Raw genomic sequence first — 23056 nt, forward strand, 5'->3', positions numbered from 1 at the left:
CTAAAGCCTTTTGTGTGGACCTTACCAGAGGCTTTTGGAGGATTTTTCTTCTTATAGGGGCCCCTAACTTTGGTCTACTCTTTAAAGCTTGGGTTTTAATGGTGGCCCCAGCAGGACCTAAGCAGTCTTTTTTTTTTTTTTGGCCAGTCCTGGGCCTTGAACTCAGGGCCTGAGCACTGTCCCTGGCTTCTTCCCGCTCAAGGCTAGCACTCTGCCACTTGAGCCACAGCGCCGCTTCTGGCCGTTTTCTGTATATGTGGTGCTGGGGAATCGAACCTAGGGCCTCGTGTATCCGAGGCAGGCACTCTTGCCACTAGGCTATATCCCCAGCCCCTAAGCAGTCTTAACACACAGCCATCTCTCAATATCTCCACAGAGACACTCGCCACCTTGCCAGCTCACAAGTACATCCTTAGATCCTTAGGCAGAAACAGTTATCCTAGGGGAGCTCACTAGAAGGAGGGGAAGAAGAACAGAGGGAAGGCCACTGGGGCTAAGACATGTTATCCATGTTCAGTAGACTGCTCAGGCAGGTGAGCTCTGCTCCCATGTCTGCCTGCGTGAGGGTACTGAACAGGGAGGAGAGGACAAGCAGGGAAGGGGGTCATCACACTGGGATTCGAACTCCAAGTCTGAGAGAACCTTTCAAGAACCCTTTCAACATGCTACTCCAGCTTTCCTGGCTTCAAGATCCTTATCTGTGGAGTAAAGAACTCAACACCTCTGACCTCATTCGGCTGAAGTATTTGATGATGCATGAAGAACCATATTCCTTACCAGCTAGTAATTTCATCCTTACCTTTTTATTTATTTGCCAGTCCTGGGCCTTGGACTCAGGGCCTGAGTACTGTCCCTGGCTTTTTTTCTGCTCAAGGCTAGCACTCTGCCACTTGAGCCACAGCGCCACTTCCGGCTTTTTCTGTATATGTGGTGCTGAGGAATCAAAAGTAGGGTTTCATGCATGCTAGGCAAGCACTCTACCACTAGACCACATTCACAGCCCCACCTTTTTATTTTTGTTGGTTGTGGAACTTGAACTCAGGGCCTGGGCTCTGAGCTTTTGTGTTCAAGGCTACTGTTCTATCACTTGTGCCATACCTTCACTTCTGGCTAATTGGAGATAAGAGTCTCATGGAATTTCTTGCCTGGGTTGGCTTTGAACTGCTTTCCTCAGATCACAGCCTCCTGAGTAAGCTAAGATTATAGGTGTGAGCCACTAGTGCTCAGCTCATCCTTAACTTTTGTAAGATAATAAAAGTCCTTCCACTTCTTCCCTCTTTCTCCTTCCTCTTCTTTCTATTTTCTTTCTCTCTTGTCCCCTCTTCATTCCCTCTTTTCCTGTCCCCTCTTGGAATATGTCTGAGCCTTTTCTAAGAACAAAGCACATTAGCCCCATGGTTTCTGCTCTGAGAACACGCACTTCACAGCTTATTATTGGAGATAAAAATTTTCACACAAACAAAATGCCACACTTAATAGGCTGAGTGCCACAAGTCAAACACAGAGGGGAATTTCATTGTTTGGGAAGACCTTGGAGAGCTCTGAGGGGACTTGCCACGTGCCCTGGAAAGTCAAGGGTGGACAGGATGTGACAGCCTGTGAAGGAACATGGCAGTGTGGGGGTAGAAAACAGCCCTTGAGGACCCTGAGCTAGGCACGTACCTGGTGGGCTGAGACAGATGAGAGGGAAGGTCACAGAGAGCAACCAGACAAAGAGGGGGCAAGAGGGGAAGCTTGGGCAGGGAATGGAATGCTCACAATTAAACTAGGAAAATTAACATGGCAGCCATTTGGGACAGGGACCTTGGAAGCTTTTCCCAGCCTCTGGCTGCTTGTGGCACATTCCAGATGTTGGACCTCACATCCCACGATCATAGGTGCTTCTCAGCATAGTGTGGAGGCAGGAAACAATTTCAGCAGGCTGTAGAGACTTTTCTCAGTCTGTAGAGCGAAGGGATTGAGCGTCTCAGCAGGTTGTGTGTGGTAACTACAGCATTCAATTCACTTGACTCCGTGTGTGTATGTGTGTGTGTGTGTGTGTGTGTGTGTGTGTGTGTGTGTGTTAACTTGGCCTCTCTGTGAATGAGAAGAGAAGCCTGGGAAGAGGGAATTCAGGGGTCCTGTGAACAGAGATCTCATGTGGGCTTCAAGTTGAGAGCACTGAGGCCCCAGAAATCCACCGTGGCGCCACGGTGAGGGGAGGCACTTTGACCTTGGAGATACCCCACACCAGATATTGCTGCTTGCCTCTGGAAGCTTCTCAGCAATAAGGCCCTCCTTGTGGCTTCTGTAGACAGACATCTACCTTTGAGAAGACTGAGTGTTTTGGGCTACTCGTGTCGGCTTTTCAAAGAGGGGCAAATGCTGCTGGCCCTCTGTCCTCTCCCCACATCACTGGGGTGTACCTGGGGAAGGATCTCTTTGGCTGCCCCTTCTTTTGCCTCCAGTGCTCCCTCCCTGTTCTGCTTCAGCTCTGAGGGAAGGGACACTAGGTAATTAAGCTGGGGGACAGCAGGAAACCAGACACCCTGAGAACTGGCCTGGGGAGGAGGGAACAGGCTGCAGGCCTCCCTGGAGGCCCCTCAGAGGGTTTGGTTCCGCTTTCCTCTCTCAGGGTCCCGTGTCCTGGGGAGGAGCCTGGGAAGGCTGGCCCTGGCAGGCTGGCAAACCTCTGATAGGACTCTGAGCAGGCCTGGGTCAGAAGTTCCCACAGAGAAGTTAGGCTAAGGTATCAGGCACCCATGCGGCTCCTTTATCCACTGTCCTCTCCTCCTTCAACGCCATCTTTATCTGAGAGCCTGAAGGTAGGGCCTGAGGTTCTGGTTGCCTCCAGAGTAGAATAAATACTGGTGTGTGTGTGTGTGTGTGTGTGTGTGTGTGTGTGTGTGTGTACACCCTGTCAGGAATGGACCTTCTCCTTGGTCAACTGTCTCTGGCACACTGATGTTTGGCCTGGTTCTCTTTTCTCTGACTCTATTCTTCATATCCACAGCTGAGAAAGCACTCTGACAAACTCAGGATGTCTTCTGGGTGTCCTTTGTGTTTCTATTCCACTGTACTCCTTGGGAAGCCCCCAGTCTTAGTCCCCTAGGGCTATTGTATAGGAATATCATAAACTAGATAGCTCATAAACAACAGACATTTATTGTTCACAGTTCTGGAGGCTAAAAGTCAAGGTCAAGGTGCTGAAAGACATTGCCTGGCAGAGGAGAGGTCCTCTTCCTCATGAATAGCACCTAGCTAAGTTCTCACATGGTAAAGGGGATAACTAGCTGTCTCGTTTCATTTTTAAGGATAGTAATACCTTTTACCAGACTAATCACCTCCCAGAGGCCCCACCTCTTAATAATGTAACCACATTGAGAGCTGTTCAACATATGAATTTGTGGGGACACTGACATTCATACTACCTCATCCCTCTTGGTCACTTCTGTTTTGTTCTTGTTCTCTCCCTGCTTCCTTAACAGGGCTCTCAGAAGACATCCAGGTTCAAATCTCCACTCTGTCACTTAACACATGAGTGTCTCCAGCTTGCCAACAAACCTTTTGGAGATGGGATTCAATGTTAACTGCATCTACTTTACCCAAACCTTTGACTTCATGCCCTCTGCTTTTTCCTTTCATCCCCTCCTCCCCTCTTTGGGAATGTGTTTTTTTTTTTTCCCATCCTCTGATCCCCCCATTTTCTAGCTGCTGTTCTCTTGAAGCCCCTTGCCGACAAGGCATGTAACAGCCAGTTGCCAGGCACTAATGGAACACCTGTTCTGTGTTCCATGTTGGCTATGTGGGCATTGGGTGAGCTGCACAGCTCTAGGCTTCCCTAGTCACAGCCGGGCAGGCTGCTCTCAATCCTGCCTTGCTCAGCCTCAGCCTCAGCCCCCTGTGGTAAAGCTCCGCTCCTGGCCAAGTCTCAGGAGGAGCTAATTGTCAGCATCCATTTTCAGAATTGTAAGATGGACATTTTTTAATTCTAAAACTCATTTGGGCCTTATAATGGATGTGTTTATTTAGCGTAGTAGATTTTAGTGTTTTTTGTTTCTTTCTTTCTGGGAGAGCCTTCTTTCTCCCCATTCTCTGAAAATGTTATTTCGCTCATAAAGAATTCTTAAATTGGTGGCATCTTAGCCCTAGGGAAATATGATAAATGTAGAGTATAATCAAGGACATCTGGAAATTATATTTTAACAGGAAGAAGTAACTGTAATGGGAAAAGCTACAGGTTATCATCTACTAACGGGGTATTTGGGGATGTCAACAGTGTTCAGGCATCATTGGTCATTGACTTGTTATGGACCAATATTCCCCAGAGAGTTCTACTCTTTGAGGCCAAGCAAAGCAGCTGTTTCCTGGCATTGTCACAAAGCTTACATGACATAGAGCTCAGGAGGGACCCAGGGGGGCTGAGATGAGGATTCTCCTGCTTTCAATTCCTTTCTGAGCAGGACAGTGAGATCAAGATCCACTCTGGGGATGTGGGTGATGAGAGGAGCTGAATCCCAGAATGAAAGAGAGGCTTTTTTTTTTTGTCCATCATTCTGGAGAGAGGTCTCCTGCTCCTACTTTTTGGTGCACCAGTTGGAGGGTTCGGGCTGCACAAGTGAGCAACCATCCCTGGTGGATAGGGAACTCTGCTCTGCACATCTCCACGGGCACTGCAGGCCCCCTGCACAGAGCGGGCACCAGTGCGGGAGGAGCTGTAGGAGAGGAAGCAGGCAGATGTTGGTCCTGCTAGTTGGAGAGACTCCAGGATTGGAAGGGGTGGACACTGGCCTGTAACCTCTGGCCATTAATCCCAGGGATCACCAAGACCTACTTGCCTCTGTCTTTCCCACTCAAGTCCCAACCAGTTTGTCTTCAACCAGCCCCTGTATCTCAGCCCCTTTTAGCCACAGAACCCCTTTCCCCTCACTTCTTCCAACAGCCGAACAGAGAGCCAAACATCTCCTGAATGCCAGTGCTGAGCAGGGAGTAGGGTCCAGAATGACAGAGACTACAGCTCAGCCTGGTTGATAGAAGGGATGAAGACAGCTCAGGAGAGCCGCTGCTCTGGCTGTATCAGTGGGAGAGAATGTAGGGGTGGGCTATAGGAGGACTGTGGGGAGGGATATAGGGATATAGAGAGGGCTTGGAGGAGCTCTGGACAGATAGAACTCTAATATCAGGCTAAGGGGCTTGGATTTCACCAGTAAGAGATGAAGGGCTCCCCATTTCCAGGCAGACCAACTGGGATATGTGGCTAAGATGCTTTTGTTCTATGTATACAGTTTGCTTTCATCCTTCAGAAAGGGAAGTACTAACTGCAAGTGGGTAGGGGCACCGGGATGTGGCTAGACACAATCTCTGAGGGGTTCCATAGGAATAAAACCTCCAACCAGACCTTGGAGGCAGTTTGGAAACAAAGAATGTAACATAACACAGTAGTTTTTATATTGAATACATGTTAAATAAGATACATATACATATATATATAGACACATATGCACTTCCAAGGTTGAGTATACCAATAGAATACATTTTTATTAAACACCTTCTCTATCCACTGCCAAAACCAAACTTCCTCTAATTCAACACTTCCAACCCTTTTTCAGGCATTTCCACTAGTGGCTGAGTGCATTTCTAACTAAATGATTAGACACTCTTTGTTTTGTTTTGTTTTTTAAAAACTTAAATTTCTGACATCTATGGTCTCCCTATTATGGAAGAAGTATCCTTTTTGTTCTAATATAACTATTTGTTTTACTATTAACAATTTGTTTTATTGTTAATATATAAGTATTGTTTACTACTGAGACTACATAATAATTGTACTTTTGGGTGCAACTTATTGTTTGCCTGAAGATAACCATTGCTTCATTTTTTTGGTTGCCTTCCTTTTCTATATGTTTATTATTCTTACCAGACTATCAATATGTGCCATTGCATCAAAAGCTATTTGTATGCCGCCAAAATGATCAGTAACCCTGTTTGTTTCTACTCTCCTCCCCTCAATACCCTCTTAAAGAGCCCTCACCTGTATGTGGTACTCATTCAGAGCTGTGGGAACACAACACCTTTTTGGGGTATAGTCTCCTATGTCATTGCTTGGTTTGTGTTGGTAGTTTTTTTTTTTTAGAAAGGGTAGCACGAATGTTTGAAACCCATTTTTCTTTTTTTTTCACATTGGATTCATGGATTGGATGGGCAGAGAATTCTAGATTGGAAATAATTTTCCCCTCAGTACCTCCAAGTAAATTGCTATATAGCCATTAAGCTTCTAGTACCACTTAGAAAGTCTTGATGCTATTCTGATTTCTGACTACAGATGTGTGTACTTCCTTTCTAGAAGGTGCTAGAATTGTCTCTTAGTCTCCATGGATGGGCATTTCATAGGATGATGCGTTGGTGTGGAGTTCTTGCCCCCACCATTTTACTGGTACTCATATTGCCTTTTCCACCTAAAAACACAGCCCTACAGTTTTGGTGGGTTTTTTTTTTTGTAACTTTTTACTCTATTTCCCTCTGTTCTTTCTCTCTTACTAGTGAAACTTGGAAAGTTATGATCAACCTTGTCTTATTTGGCTTTCTAGGAAATGTCCCCAGCTTTATCTTCAATTTCATTGAATTTCAAATCCCACCTTACATTCAGTTCCAAGAGCTCTCTTTCTTGTTTTCTTATTTCTCCATTTAAAAGAACTTCCTCCTGTTTCATGGATCCATCATCTTATTTCTCTGAGGATTTTTTTAAAGTTTATCTTTTTTTTTTCCTAGTCCTTGCATTATCTCTCTTTGTTCCTCTGAATTTCATTTTCACTTCTCTTTTATAATTTGTTATATTTTTGCTCTCTTTTCATCTTTCTTGAGACTGGTCACCCTTGGGCTTTCTGATCCTGTCAAACAGTAGGTTGCTAAACGCTGTGTAGAAGCTGTGTGTGTGTGTGTGTGCGCGCGCACGTGTGTGCACACACAGGTGTACAAGTGTGTGTGTGGTGTGGGCTTTTCAATTAATTGGCTTTTGTACATAGTGTCTGATGGAGACCCAGATACTTTATATGGATGTTCTCAACCAGAAGCATCCTTTAGCTCCCAGCTCAGAGTATTGTACTTGTTGGAGGTCACAAGGAAAGGACACATACCTAATGACAGGATTTTTGGAACCAAGTAGCCTGAGAGTTCCAAAGTCCCATTAACAGACCATACTTACCTGTTTCAAATGCTGCTACACCCCCAATCCTCTGTTCCCTGTCACCCTCTTCCATCTGGCCCTCTCTGGGAGTATGGTCACTGCCCTGTGTGGGAAAGGGGAGGAGCCTTGTGCATAACTGTCCTGACATTATTCCATTATTCTCCCTCTGCTCAGCTGTATCACATGCTGGCCTTTCAAGGTAGCTACTACCTCCCATTCCCACCCTTCCAGCCTTATGTGACAAGACAAGACCTCGCTACACATCTTGTTGACCATTCCTTTGGTAGGCACTTAGCTTCCGATTTCTTAGCTCCACTAATTCCTCCATCTGCTTTCTGTCTCCCGAAAATCTGTTGGCATCTGTTGCCTGCTGATGCCCTCCTGCTCCCTCTGTCCTTGTCTATTTATCTTGTGCTCATTCCTTTGCTCTCATTCCAGGGGGTTTGAGGAAAGAGCAGGAGTATGTTGAATCTGCCAGGAGTTACTAAGAATTTCTTTCGAAATCTTTCTGCAAGGCTTCTTCTGTTTCCTTGCTTCACAGGAAGGCTGACTCCTCATTTCTCTCCTCCTTTCTCATCGTGGAGAATTTACTTTCTTGTCATCAGGGTGAATTTTCTTTAGAAATGTACTGGAGCTCAAATTAAATGTAGTCAGAACCATATTTCTACCACATACCTGGGTATGTTGCCTTTAGATGAATGTTATTATATAGTTAGGTATTATTTAAACATATAATTCTGTATACATTTTGATCCCTGAAACCACAATGCAAAATAACTTCTGATTGCTTTATCTCTGCAATGGGACTTCCTTGGGTTGGGTCTTGGCTAGTCAAGGCGTTGGCTAGGTTGCCCTAAATTTTTTCTATGTAGCAAATACAAGACTGACAGGGAGGACTCTTACTTCAAGAAAACCAAACTACCTTTGGGAACTTTGATGAGTATATTAATTATAAAAGGATGCTTATCTGTTCATTAAGCAAACATTCTCCCCACGTCCAACACATCATTAAAGATGACCATAAACCTGTTAAATGAATGGAATGGCTATGATAAGATGAAGATATTGAGGGTTTTTTTTTTAAATCCTATCTTTATGTAAGTAGTTGTACAAAGAGTTTACTACTCAACAAATCTGTTTAAGTACCATGCATCTGGATCAATGTCATACCTTTCATCTTTCTCCCATCTCTTTTCTACTTTCATAGGATATGCATTGACTGTTATGACTGCATTTTCCCATCCTTCTTCTCTTCCCCCTCCCCCTCCCATATCTGGTATTCATTTTGTTGGACTGAGTTAGGTTTTCTAAGGAATTACACCATTTGAATTCCCCCCTGCTTATGCCACACTAAAGTTAAATGTTTGTGTTACACTTGCATGCACGACTGTGTGTGTTTACTTGTATATTATAAATTAGATCTAGCGTCCACAAATAAGAGAGAACACACATCCTTTGTCTCTCTGGACCTGAGCTACTAAACTTCACATTCTTTTTTTTTCCAGATCTATCCATTTCTTGGCAAGTGATAGGAGTTTCACTGGCCCTAGGGGTGGGTCAGGGTTGTGTGGCAGGGCCCTGCAATGGTCCTCACTGAGACTTGTCTGTTCTTGTCTCTCCAGGTGCCCCCTTTCAAAGGTCTCAGCATCCTCACGCTACCTCCTGCCGCCACTTCCACCTGGGCCCCCCGCAGCCGCAACAGCTCACCCCAGATTTCCCGCTGGCCCACCCCGTGCAGTCGCAGCCGGGCCTCAGCGCCCACATGGCCCCGGCCCACCAGCACAGCAGCACACTGCACCAGTCGCTGACCCCACTGCCCACCCTGCAGTTCCAGGACGTCACAGGTCCCTCTTTCCTACCTCAGGCCCTGCACCAGCAATACCTCCTGCAGCAGCAGCTCCTGGAAGCCCAGCACCGCAGGCTCGTTGCGCACCCCAGGTAGGTGAATTTGACTAGCACGGGAGCTCTCAGACTTTCAGCCCTAGGACCTTTTTGCTACTCAAAGATGACAACTAAGAACTTCCATTTATTTGGGTTAGACCCTTTTGTTGTTGTTGTTTTGTTTTACCATATTCGAACAACCTCCTTATGCTAAACCTAGAAGACATTTCCATGCAAAATGACTATAAATGTAGTGAGAACAGTAGCTTTTAAAACAAACAAACAAATTTCCAAATCTCTTTGATGCACAGCTTAATAGAAACAACAGTATCCTTATGTCGGCCTGTTTTGCAGCATGTCATGTTGGACTGAGAGAATGGGGTAAAAGGCAAATCCCATTGAGGGCTTACTAGGAAAATAGTGATAACCTCTTGAACCATCTGGAAGGGTTTCAGGGTCTCCCACATGTGTTTGTAGGGGCTGGGATTCTGGGACAGCAGGTGAGGGTTAGAGATCAGAAGGGAGAGGCCACCATGATCTGAGATGTTCAGGAAGACCTTTTCCCAGGAAGTGGGGAGAGTGTGGGGAAGGGTGGAATAGAGGAGAGAACGGTGGGAGTGGAGGATGGCATGGGAGGGGGGTTGCTGCTCACCTGGGAAGCTTCTTTAGAGTTTGAGGAGAGTTGTAAAGCCCTATGGGCTCTGTGGGAAATTGTGGGACTGGGGTGATCCCAGGTTGGCAAGTGCCACTCAGAGCTCCTAGGAGCTGGGCTGGTCCTGATTCAGCTGCCACGGTCCCTTCTCACGCAGGCGGAGTCAGGAGCGTGTGTCCGTCCACCCCCACCGCCTCCACCCCAGCTTCGACTTTGGCCACCAACTGCAGACACCTCAGCCCCGGTATCTGGCTGAGGGCACTGACTGGTAAGCCCCTGGGGCCCATGGAGCTTCTGTTTCCTTCACTTTAAATGGTGCAGTAGGCTTCATGCTCGGTCCCCCAGCCTTTGTGCCTCCTCCTAGCTGCCCACAGGATGGGGGCCCAACCTGGGCACTGTTCTAGCAATGATCTCAGTGCATCTGGGAACTACCCTGTGCCCCAGCCTGGGGGAGGGGGGGTCAGTGTTCATGGTTCTCCAAGGGAGGGGAGTGGTAAGGATGTAAAACATTTCCAAGTTCAATGGTATGCATCAATGGCCTCCAGAGGAAAAGCAGTAAGTATTCGTAGGAGCTGGGAGAGGGGGACTTCCTGAAGGAGGTGATGTGGAAGAGTTCACAGAGAAGTACCAGGGCATGCCAGTCAGGCAGTGCAGGATGCGGTGGTGTGTCCTGAAGGACGTAGAGAAAGTAGTCAGGTTGGAGGCGAAGATGATGGAGAGAAGCTAGGAAGAGTTGTGGGGTTTTGTGGCACCTTGTGGGCAAGGGCCATAGCCCTTGCACTTGGGACAAAGGACTTCATTCTTTGATTCAGAGTTGCTTGGTTTTTGCATCCTTCCTGATAGCTCAGGAGAGGACTGTTCTTGATTAGCGTCAGACCAGAACCTTGGGATATTTTTTAAAGTAGTGCAGTTTACTAAGTATTTAGAAGTAAAGGGCATCATCAACTAGAAATGCAAATGCATTAATATTTTTCCTTTTTTTTTTTTGGTTATAGGGCTTGAACTCAGGATCTGGACACTATCCCTGAGCTTTTTTTGCTCAAGGCTAGTGCTCTACCACTTTGAATTACAGCTCCATTTCTAGTTTTGTGGTAGTTAAATAGAGATAAGAGCCTCACAGCCCTTCCTGTCTGGACTGGCTTCAAACAATGATCCTCAGATCTCAGCTTCCTGAGTAGCTAGGATTACAGTCATGAGCCACCAGACCTGGCTTATTTCTTATTAGTTCAGTACAACATTCTCTTTCTCCACAGAAAGGCATGACGCATATGTATGTATAAATTTATGTGTATATATGTACCTATATTTACATATAAATATGTGTATATGTATACATGTGCATACATACATATATACATGTATCTATAGTCATAGAGAGAGGGCAGAAAATAGAAGGGCAGTAAAATGGTAACATCTGGGTGAAGAGTATCCAGAAATTCTTTATGTGATTGCTGTAATTACTTTTAGGTCAAAAATACATTTAAAAATATCTGAGGTGTCACATACCTGTAATCATAGCTACTAGGAAGGTTGTGGTAGGAAGACTATGTACAGTTCTAAGCCAGCCCAGTCACAGTTAGCATAAAGTCCTAGTGGAAAAACCAGAACCAAAAAAGACTTGGAATCCGAGTGGAAAAAAAGGTCGCTCAATGAAAAGGGATGGAACATTTTAAAAACCAGATGTACAGTTGTGTCCTCTTCCAGCCATTTGGCCAGGCAAGCTGGCTTCATCAGGAGAGTTCGTGGAGCCCCTCCCAGGATCACCTGGAATGATTCACAGGTGTTGTTCCAGTTGGATGAAAACTACTTGTGCTTCTAGGTGCCAGAAAGAGTGGGTTTTGGCTTGTTCTATTGCCCCCAGCCCTCCGGTTAATCCTCAGGTACATTCTTCATTAAATTGGACAATCCCTCAAAAGATAGATTACACTGCTGCCAGCTTCAGCTCAGACTTGTACTAATTAACAGATTCAAATTAGGAAGATTTAATTGCTGTTGGATTAAATTCGCTCCCTCCACAGTCAAGTCAATTCAATTTGATTCAATTCAGCACCCATGGAGCACCTAGGGCCCTTGCACACAGCTGAGTGATTTGAACACACACACACACACACACACACACACGTGGTCTAACAAGACATTGTGGACTGGATAGGCGATACTGAAGGAGAGGGTCCAGGGAGAGCAAGCAGTTAACCCTGTCGTCACTTGCTTCATCGAGCTAGTCGTCCTCTCCTTTCTCCCTTCTCCCTTCTTCATTCTTGTTCCTGCTGCACAGAGAAACAGAAAATGAGGTGTTGAGGGGCTAGTTCACGTCCCACAGTCCCACCGGAGACACTTCTGTCTTTTCTATCCCCACTTCCCAAGTAGGAAAGTATTTGCCTTGAAGGAGTCCACAGTTTCTCCTCCCTCCTAATGAGCTCTGTTACAGCAAGGGAGGGATTTTTTTGTAATTGCCATCATTCTAGAGGTATCCCAAACCTCTTTCCTGAAGAGACCTCTACTGCCAGGAGGCAGGAATCTGGTAATTGGATTACAGAAAATGCATTGTAGGAGGGGTTACTTTCACCATAGGAGGGAAGGGAAGTCTCTGTGCAGCAGCCCCCTCCACTTTCCCTTAGTCAGTCCTGGAAACCACTGAATTCTGCCCTAGGGCATTCTGGGAATTGGCCTCAGGCTGTAGTGCAGGCTGCCCATCTTTCTCTTCTTGGGCATCTCCAGTTTCTTTAACTGGACTCCTGGACTGAGAATGGATGGGATCAGCAGCTGTTGGAGAAAAATAATCCCACATATTCTTCTTCTTTGGTCCCTGTCCCATAACTTGACCTTGATCTGGAACCACAGCACCGATGTTTCCATCTTTGACATTTCCCTTCTGTGACTCAGACACTGGAGCACCAGCATCCAGATTCACAGTTCCCGTGCAAGAACTTAAGGGTCTGAATGGCAACTAGGCCCATGGAAAGTTAAGTTGAGCTTGGTATTTAAACACAAATGAAAAAAAAATTATGAACAGACCCAATATCTACAAGAAATCTGCAAAACAGTTTGGGGTTGGTTGTGGGAGTCCCTAAACTCAGCAAGACTTTTGCAGGCTGGTGGCAACAGCAAACAGTAAGGTACTTGTTCCTCTAGATGCTAATGTCTCAGGGATAAGACTGACCCAGACTTCTTAAGGACGTATGAACCTTCATTAGTGCACCTGGGTCTTGGAAGGAATTTTGTGAAGATTCTATTGTTACCTTTCTTTTTCTTTATTGCTACTTAAGATGGAACCTTAGATTTTGACTTAGATCTTTCTTGGTTTCTAACATAAGCATATAAAAGTTACGAAATTTAGACCAGGCACAGTGGTTCACACCTGTAAGCTCAGCTACTCAAGAGGCAGAAGGTTTAAGGCCAACCCCAGCAAAAAGCTTGTGTGATTCCATTTTACCAAATAAGCTAGATATGATTATATATCTCTGTGATTCCAGCCATATAGAACATGCTGGTAGGGGGATCATAGGTGGTCTCAGGTTAGGTGTGGGACAAAAATGTAAGAACCTGTTTGAAAAAATAAAGCAGGAAGTGCTGAGCTCACATAGTAGAGAGCCTGCCTAGCAAGCCTGTGGCCCTGAATTCAAATCCTACCCCCCACCCCAATAAAAAATAAAGCTATGCATTTTTTCTAAGGACTGGGCTTTTTTTTTTCTTTCTATTTCCATTGTCGTTTATTTTTCACTTTTGGCTATGTAGAAGTATGTTGTTTAATTTCTGTATATTTGTTTTTTTTGTTTTTTTGTTTGTTTTTGTTTTTTTGGCCAGTCCTGGGCCTTGGACTCAGGGCCTGAGCACCATCCCTGGCTTCTTCCCGCTCAAGGCTAGCACTCTGCCACCTGAGCCACAGCGCCCCTTCTGGCCATTTTCCATATATGTGGTGCTGGGGAATTGAACCTAGAGCTTCATGTGTAGGAGGCAAGCACTCTTGCCACTAGGCCATATTCCCAGCCCCATGTATATTTGTTTTTTTAAGAAATCTTTTGATATTGATTTCTAATTTAATACTGGTGTGATCAGAAAACAGGTTCTGCATGATTCTGATTCTTTTAAATTCATTAAGAGTTGTTTTATGGTCCAGCATGTGTTCTATATAAATGTTTTCCACATATAAAAAAAAATGTATATTCTGTTCTTACTGAGTGTTAGAGAAATGTTAAGATCAAGCTGGTTTGCTCACATCTTCCAAAGTACTGAATTTTTTTTTGCATATGCTTGTTCTGTGAACGATGAAGGAAGAGACATTTATGTATTTGTTTCTTCCTTGAGTTCTGTCAGCCTTGCTTCGTTTGTTTTGATTTATATACATCAGATGAGTTGACACCATAATTATTATAAATGTTTCTCCTTACTTGTGGTAATGGCCCTTGGCTCAAGTCTACTTTGTCTAGTATTAACATAGCCTTTCTAGATTTCTTCCAATTAGTGTTTGCATGGTGTCTCTTTCCTCCTTTTACATTTAACTTATGTCTTTATATTTAATTTTTTTTGGACTCAAGACCTTATGTTTAGCAGATAGTCACTATCGCTTAAGTCTCACCTCTTGCCTCTTTTGCCTAGGTTGTTTTCAAGATAGGGTGTCACTTTTTTGCATGGGCCAATCAGGGCTTTAATTCTCCTATTTGTGCTTCCCCAGGTTAGTGGGGATGACAGGCCCTCACCACCACACATCCATTGTGCTTCCCTTGTAGTTGGGATAACAGGCACATACCATTGCTCCCAGTTATGGATGAGATAGCCTGTGAACTTCTTTTTGCCTAGAACCTTGCTCCTGAACTATGACCTTCCAATTTCCTGCTAGGCATATAGCTTGTTAAACATTTTTTAGCAGGCAGTATATAGTTGGTTATTGTTTTACAAATGACAATCTCTGCCAATGGAAATGATTAGAGCATTTACATTTAATGTAATTATGCATATAGTTAGGATTCAAGCATGATTTTTTTTTGTTTTTGTTTGGCTCATGCTTAACATCTTTTTGTCTATTTCTTGCCTTACTTTGAATTGTTCGAGTATAAAAATTATGGTATTAAATATTGGTTTCATTGTCAAAACACTGTACTCCCAGTACTCCATCCTTTGCCATTCCTTTTGTAAATTTTACTTACTTATCCATATGTGACGATCACTGCAATTCCTTGCTGTAAATTTTTGCTTTCAGCCTAGGAACCTGGCAAACTGTAGTCTTTTAGATCAAATTTGTCCTATTCTTTTTTGTAAATAAAGTTTTGTTGGGACATAGCCACACCTATTTGTTTATATATGGCCGCTTTTAAACAGTATTAAACATTAGAATGCTTGTGGTGGAGAATGTGTGGCCCTTGAAGTCTATGGAATCTCTGGAATTACAGATGTTTGTGAATTTATGCTCCAAACAACCAAAATTTTAAATGGTTTTTAAATGGATAGAAATCTTTTATGTCTCCCACATAATTATCATCTTTGACACTTCTTTTTGAGTTGCTCGAGTTTGAACTCAGTTTTGTGCTTGTTAAGCAGGCACTATACATTTAGGCCATGTCACAGTCATTTTGCTTTAGTCACTCCTGGGATAGAGTCTGATGTTTTATTTTATACTTGGTTTAGCCTAGACCACAATCCTCCTTTTTTATACCTCCTGTTCTTGCATAACTGAGATAATAGGCATCATGGTCTTACTCTCAACTATTGGTTGACAGGAGTCTCCCTAATATATTACCTAGGCTGGACTGATACTGCTGATTTTTACTTCCCAAGTACCTGGGTTTGTAAATGGAGCCACTATGCTCATCCCAACTTCCTTTGTTCCTAACTGACAGCCTATGATAATTCCTGTGCACATTCTTCTGTAGTTAATGAATTTCTTCCCTTTGGGCTGACTTAAAAATTTTATCTTTATTAATGTTTTTTGGGGGGATTTTTTTTAAACTATTATGTGCCTTTAGGTAATTTTCTTTGTGCTATTCTGTACCAATTTGAATATGTTGAATCTAGGAGTTTATAATTTTCATTAACTTAGGGAAATTTTCAGCCAATTATTCTCTAAAATATTTTTTCCTATCTTCTTTACCCTCCGTCCTCTCCCTCTGAGTCTATTCTTACTCCTGTGGCTTTCAGTATCTCTTTTACAGTTCATTACAGTTATGCTTGCAACTTATGCCACTCTGGCTGATGGTGCCTCTATTGGGTGGTCCTGGGCACTTTTGCCATGACCTTGGTAGCTTTCTTGTTTTCAGTTATGGCAAAGTGTTTTCATCTCACCTTGTACATTTTCTCTACAGTTATGAAATAAGCTACTTTCCAAATGAGTCATTGGTTCCTCTTTATTCCTTCGTATACATTTAGGTTTCTATCCAGTATAATTTTCCTTTTTGGGGGGAGAACTTCCTTTAATATTTCCTGTAGTGCTGTTCGGCTGGTAGCATATTATTTCAACTTCTGTTTGTTTGGAAAAGGTCTTATTTCACCTTCATTTTTGAAGATATTTTTGCTATGTGTAGAATTCTGGGGTTGATAGCTTCTCTGCCCCTCCATTTTCAGTTGTTTAAAGATGTCACCCCATTGTCTTCTGGGTTGCTTTGTTTCTACTGAGAAATCTTACCTAGGTTCTAATATATCTAATGGGTCTCTTTTATATTCCCCCCTGTTATATTTTAATTTTTGCCTTTATTAATGTTTCCTAGAAATTTGATTATGATGCTCTTTGAGGTAATTTCTTTTTATGCATGTGTTAATTCTGTTTGAAGTTTGTTCGGTTTTTTGAAGCTACAGATTTATACTTTTAAAAATCAAATTTGAAAAAAAGTCAGTGTAATTAAGCATGTTTAAGAGAAATGAATTTTCCCATACTTTTGGGAGTAGAGGGGGGATGTGGGCTATGGTAGTTTTCTAGTCTATAGATGCAGTTATGGAGGTCTATATATAGTTGTTTACTCCAAGTGATTTAAAAATATGGCCTTTGCCTCACACTTGACCTCATCCTACCTTGGCTCTGCATTCCTGACCTGTTCCATTTGAAATTTCTCTCAGAGAAGGATTTTGTTTTGGGAAGAATTTTTTTTTCTTTTTCTTTTCCTTTCCCTTTATCTGTTCATTTCCTTTTCTTTATAGTAATGGGGTCAAACTCAGGGCCTAGCATTTGCTAGACTGGAGCTTGATAACTTGAGTTTTGCCTCTGGTTCTTTGTGTTTTTGTTTCCTCCTGCCCAGGGCAGCCTGGACTGCTAGCCTTCTATTTATGTTTCCCATATTGCTAAGATGACAGATGCACACTATTTTGCTCAGCTTTTTATTGGTTGAGATGGGCTCTTATGAACTTTTTACCAAGGCTAACCTCAAGCTGCAGTTTTCTTCATCTCAGCATCTGGAGTAGCTAGACCATAGATGTGAGCTTTAGTGCCTGGCAGTAGGGAGCTTTGGGTACTTGTTTCAAGAAGTTTACAGGGCACAGGCTGCTCCAGGTTCCTTGGGCCATGCTAAGCCCTTTCCTCTTGGGGTCAGTTTTCTTCCTCTAAAGAGAGTGGGAGAACTGGGTAATGAATTGCCCCTAGGAGCCCTGGCAGTGTGTGGCTCCAATTCCACCTCATGGGCTTGATACCTGAATTCCCTTCTGGTCCCCAATGGTGCATCCTTCCACCTCAAGGTTCACTGAAGCTGTGTTCCTGCAGGGACCTCAGTGTGGACGCAGGCCTGAGTCCCGCTCAGTTCCAAGTGCGGCCCATCCCTCAGCATTATCAGCATTACCTAGCAACTCCTCGAATGCACCACTTCCCCAGAAACTCCTCCTCCACGCAGATGGTGAGTGGAGGGACCCTGTTGGGAAATGAACTTTCTTACTATATAGTGGGTGCCAATGGTGGGCAAGGTCCTGTGGCTCTGATTCCTCCATGCCCTGTGGAAAGGACATGGTATGCTGGGGTTTGTGGGGAAAGACTTTGGGCAAGGTCAGGCAAAACGGACTCTGTCCATTTAATTTCCTGAGACCATGACTTCTAGGTTTTGGTTTCACTTAACTGTGAAATGGGAATGTATATATGTCTGCTTGCTTTTCCCAAAAAGTTACTGTGAGGGTCAAAAAGATTCCAGAGGAAGCCCTTGGACCTGGCCTGCCAGTCAGGTTTACTGCCTTCTACAGTGTGTGTGTGTGTGTGTGTGTGTGTGTGTGTGTGTGTGTGTGTGTGTGTGTGTGTTGGGTGGTGTCAAACTGGATTTGGATTGCAAACTGTGAGGAATAAAAATAAAAATATTCCACTGAGGGCTGGGAATATGGCCTAGTGGCAAGAGTGCTTGCCTCATATACATGAAGCCCTGGGTTCGATTCCTCAGCACCACATATATAAAAAGGCCAGAAGTGGTGCTGTGGCTGCTAGCCTTGAACAAAAAGAAGCTAGGGACAGTGCTCAGGCCCTGAGTCCAAGCCCCAACCAAGAATGGCTATATATATATATATGTATGTATGTATACATATATGTATATATGTACATATATACATATGTACACATATATGTACATATATACATATGTATGTATACATACATACATATATATATATATTCCACTGAAGTGGCAAAACACTGAAGATTTTATTTCCAGGCAGTTTCATATTGCTTCCTTAAAGTATGATTGCACCCTTCTGACCTGGGTCTGTCACCTAACCTCCTAGCCTCTCGATCTTGATCAGATCTGAGATTCTATGGCTCGTATATGAGGCACCATCTCCTGAGACTAAAAGAACAATCATCGAGCACTTACTAGAGACCAGACACTTCTCTGAGCACTTTACATAACTTCTCTTATTACATCCTCACACTAAGAATCTCACATAACTTTTACAGCTTGGCAAACTGAGGCATAGAGAGGTTATGTAACTGGTCGTTGGGCATACAGTAAGTAGTTGTTAAAGAGCCTGATTCCTCTAACTTCTAGTCCAGAGAATTAGGGAGAAGTGAGAAGATAGGAATGAGCAAGTTCAGGGCTAGAAGTCTTTTTTATGATAGTTTTCTCAGTGTGGGATTATTTGCACTCATTTTGATTTTAAAATAAAGTAGTATTTCCTGTTATTGACTCTTTTGTGCCTTACTCTGGCTCTGTCCTGTGCCATTGCTCATAGAGCTACATACTCTGCTGCCCAGCTGCCTTGGCTCTATCATTTGGCTGCATAATTTGAGCCAATTACTTAATCTGCCTGTGCCTCACTTATCCCATCAGAAAATGGGGATTGTATTTGCACCCACATTTTAGATAGGGTGAGGTAATTAAATTGGGTAGGTATGTGACATGCACAGAGCAGTGTCTGCTATGATGTAGGTGCCCATTTACGCTTTATAATTACTTTATTGATGGTGCCATTCTTTGCAGCCTAGTCTAGGCATAAGATGTGCTGCCCACAACATCTCCATGGGGGTGGGGTGTGCTAGCTGGTGGTTGTGGAAGGAGGAATTTTCTGCTGGGTTCATGGGAATACTTAAGGTTCTTACTCTACTCAAGCCATTCTCTTTCCAACAGGTTGTCCATGAAATCCGAAACTACCCTTATCCCCAGCTTCACTTCCTTGCACTCCAGGGGCTAAATCCCAGTAGACACACCTCTGCTGTGAGAGAGAGTTACGAGGTATGTTGCTCTGCCTGGCACCGATTGGGTTAAGGGAGACTGTGACTATCCATCATCTGCTGTTTCTGTCTCTGCTGGTGAACAGTAGGGTACATGTGGCAGGAAGAGAGTGAGTAGAGAGAACTGTGGCCTTTCAGAGTTCTTTCTGATGACAATGTGAGCACTTCCTCTCCCATCTTGGTTACTCTTCATCTTTGGGGGGGGGGCAGGGTGTGCGCGCACACATACACACACACACACATTTGCATGTGCTTAGCACACATATCCACTTATTTTCTCTTTGCAGGAGCTGCTGCAGCTTGAGGACAGGTTGGGAAATGTGACTCGAGGAGCTGTGCAGAACACCATCGAGAGGTTTACCTTCCCCCACAAGTACAAGAAGGTGGGCTGCAGCAGGCCAGCCTGCATCTTGGGGAGTGGGAAAGGAGTTGTCAGTTTGTTTACATGATCCTGGCCTGGTTGTCTAAAAGAAGCACAGTCCAAAGTCCAGAAGCCATTGTTCTGATTAGATGCTCCAAAGCTGGCTCTCCTCCTAGGATCTTCTCATCTGCTGGTACAGGGCATAGTCTGGAGGGAAGATGAGGGCTGCTTATCGGTGAATGAGGAAAGCTGTGTGTATGCATGTGACATGTACACGTAGGTGTAGAGGCACAAGCATGTTTACATCTCAGTGGAGTAGGCAGAAAGGCTCCTGAAGAGAAGTTAAGATTTTGAATGTTCATCTTAAGAAAATAGTTCCAAGTCAAGTTTCTAATAAGGACAAATGAGCAATGAAGGCTTCTCAGCAGTTTTCTAAACCTGACCGAGCACCAGGATCCTCTGGGGAGCTTTTACAGCCATAGAGGCTCAGGTTCCACCCTAAGTTTATACAAGTAGAAACTGTAGGGTTATTGCCTAGAAATCTGGGTCAGGATGGACACCTAGGAATCTGAGCTTATGAAACCTTTTAAAATAGAAATAAATGAAAACTTAGAAGCAACCATGAAGTCTTTTGATGAATGAATGGATAAACTGTGGTACATCCATACAATGGAAAACTACTACACTATAGAAAGAAATAAGCTATTAAGCCATGAGATGTAGGAGAAACTTAAATGTATGTTGCTCAGTGAAAGAAATAAGCTCTCCAAAGCTGCATACTGCATGCTTGCAATTATATGACTTCTGGGAAACACAAAATTACAGACTGTAAAAATACCTGTGGTTGTAGTGGGGAACATGGTAGGTGGGCTGATTTCATTCACAGATTGGAATCCTCCTTCCCTGTGATATTGATTAAGTAGCAAAGATATGCATTATACTTGGCCATTGACTATTTTCAAATAATTAGAATGAAATTTAAAAGATTAATATAAAAGTCAATGAGTATATATAGCCTGCCTGCCTGATGACTAACCTCATGCTAGTTTCAGAGTCTACCTTAAGGAAACTTTCTGGATAAGAAAAGAAATCCCAACAATATGAGATAGCTCATAATCATGACAAGAATCAATGCCTGGCAGGAAAATTCGGTCATTAACATGAGTGAATGGATATTAGTTGAGTGGCAGACTGAATGTATTGAAGAATGAATGAATAAGTGAATGAAGCAAGCATTCTGGAGCTGAAAGTGAGCAATGAAGCCTGGAGGGGTCTAGGTTGGACAGATGTGAGGAAGTGTAAACAGCATAGGTGAACCGAGCGGAAGCTGATATTCTCATGCCACAGCTTTGCTAATGGTAGATTTATTAGGAGCCTGTTAACCTTTTCAAATTCTGAGCCCCTTGACAGTTCTGGGACAGCAGACATGAAGCCCACCTGGCTTTAATCCCTCCTCTCCTGCAGCAAGGGGAGGAAGGGATGGGAAAGAGCATTTCAAAGAGACTGACCCCCAAAGGGAAGAGGAACTTACAAGGGTGACAGGAGGCTGGAAGGAGGCCATTAGCCATCAGATGAGCCTGTCCCAGGTAACAACAGCTCCTCTCTTTGTTTCTTCAGCGAAGACCCCAGGATGGCAAGGGCAAGAAGGATGAGGGAGAGGAGTCAGACACAGATGAGAAATGCACAATTTGCCTATCTATGCTGGAGGATGGAGAAGATGTGAGGTACGAGGCCACAGTTTTAAGTCTCTTCTCCTTTTTCCGTGGGTGTTGGTAACTAGTCACTGTATTGGTGTCTAGAGGTGAGGGTACTGGCTTGCTTGTGCACATGAGTGTGCCAGGGGTGCTACAGTTGGCTTTATAGTTTCACTGAGCAAGTAGGGCATGACATGTTCTAGATGTGATACCCATCTGTATGAATTCATGGAGGCAAAGTGTAACAGGGCAGTGTGATTTGGGCCCTAATGGGTCTAAGACAGAGTCATAACTTTGTTTGAGGCTAATCAGAAAAGATTTTCTGGATGCAGAGAGCTTTGGGACTTACTCCTTGCCATGGTTCCTCAAGTCAGCTATAGCCTCACTCTGAAGACTATCTTGGCAATTTCTCAGTGGTCCTGGTCCCCTCAGTGCCCCTCATCCCTATTTGCCCCTCCTCTGCTGTTGGTCACCTGATTCTTCTCTCTTCTAGGCGCTTACCCTGTATGCATCTCTTCCACCAACTGTGTGTGGACCAGTGGCTCGCGATGAGCAAGAAATGCCCCATCTGCCGAGTGGACATTGAGACACAACTGGGAGCCGACAGCTGAGGGAGGAGTTAGCCAGTGGATGCCCCATTTCCTTCACCAGGTCCCCCCACGGCCATAGCCCTTGCAGCCAAACTTTGCCTTCTGAGCCATTTGACGTAGAGGAGAAGCCTGCAAGCACATTTCGTGGAAAAGAGTTGGTGGTATCAGTGTCTGAGGGAGAGGGAGGGTTGAGGGAGGACCCACCTATCCAGAATGGCGATTGCCCCATCTACCTTGCTGTGCAGGAGGGAGGGAGGGAGCTGGCCGTGCCCAGAGCGGGGACAAGAAGGGGGGGCCCAGCTGCTAAGAACGAGATGCTAAGAACTAGATCCCTGAGGGTACTAGCTGGTAGACTGGCCCCTCAATCCTGCCCTTTGAAGGATTGTGTATATACCTCTCGACCACGTAGAAACCATGTAGGGGTCTCTAGCTATTTCTGTGGATGGCAGCCAGAGCATGTTAGCTTAAGAAAAATGTCGTGTGTGGTGCTCTAGTCATCTGTGGTGGACATGTCGCTATTACCGAACTTGCACCAAATATTTCTCATGAGTTTTCTTGTTTTGGTGCCTGACTGAACCAATCAACGACAGCCCCAAATCTTCCCGTCTTTAGGAGAGAAAAGGAATCAAAGGTGAAAAAAAAAAAAAAACAGAGCCAAAATCATGTTTACGGAGAGAAAAAAAAAGATAATACTTTTTTCACCCAGGTTGGGAGGCGGGAGGGGGGACTCTCATTTTGTTGTTGTTTTGTTATTTCTTTGGCTTTTGTTTTTTTTTTTTCTCATGTTTACAGTGCACGGAGTGTGGAAGGGACATCTGTGAATGGGAGGGTTGGAAAAAATGCAGCTGGGGGCGGGGGGTCTTACCCAGGTTTCTGAAGGATTCAGGCCAGGGGAGGAGGGTAGAGCCCCTGCAGGTGAGGGGTTTTCCTTTAGAGGCTGGGCTCCCCTTTTCTAGGGCTCACTTCTTGGCTCCAACTATTTCCCCCTGGTTCCACACTTAACCAGGGAGGACATAGTTTCAAACTACAGGTGTCCCTGTGTTCCTTGGAGCCAGCAGATCCCCTGCTCACTCCAGCTCCTTTCTTTAGGCTGG

At 44.3% G+C, this 23056-nt stretch overlaps 1 protein-coding gene across 1 annotated transcript in view; it reads left to right on the plus strand.

Annotated features, from left to right (window-relative positions):
* Rnf165 (ring finger protein 165) overlaps window positions 1–22610 on the plus strand; it is a 91248-nt gene extending 68638 nt beyond the window's left edge. Inside the window, exons 2-8 of the mRNA XM_048363237.1 lie at window positions 8785–9100; window positions 9853–9963; window positions 17377–17506; window positions 19214–19318; window positions 19605–19700; window positions 21296–21402; window positions 21866–22610. Of these exons, the coding sequence (XP_048219194.1) occupies window positions 8785–9100; window positions 9853–9963; window positions 17377–17506; window positions 19214–19318; window positions 19605–19700; window positions 21296–21402; window positions 21866–21983 (983 nt within the window). The 3' untranslated portion in view covers window positions 21984–22610. The remainder of the gene's footprint in view (window positions 1–8784; window positions 9101–9852; window positions 9964–17376; window positions 17507–19213; window positions 19319–19604; window positions 19701–21295; window positions 21403–21865) is intronic.
* The last annotated feature ends 446 nt before the right edge of the window (window positions 22611–23056 follow it).

The sequence above is a fragment of the Perognathus longimembris genome, chromosome 15, assembly GCF_023159225.1.
Source record: "Perognathus longimembris pacificus isolate PPM17 chromosome 15, ASM2315922v1, whole genome shotgun sequence".
NCBI lineage: Eukaryota > Metazoa > Chordata > Mammalia > Rodentia > Heteromyidae > Perognathus > Perognathus longimembris.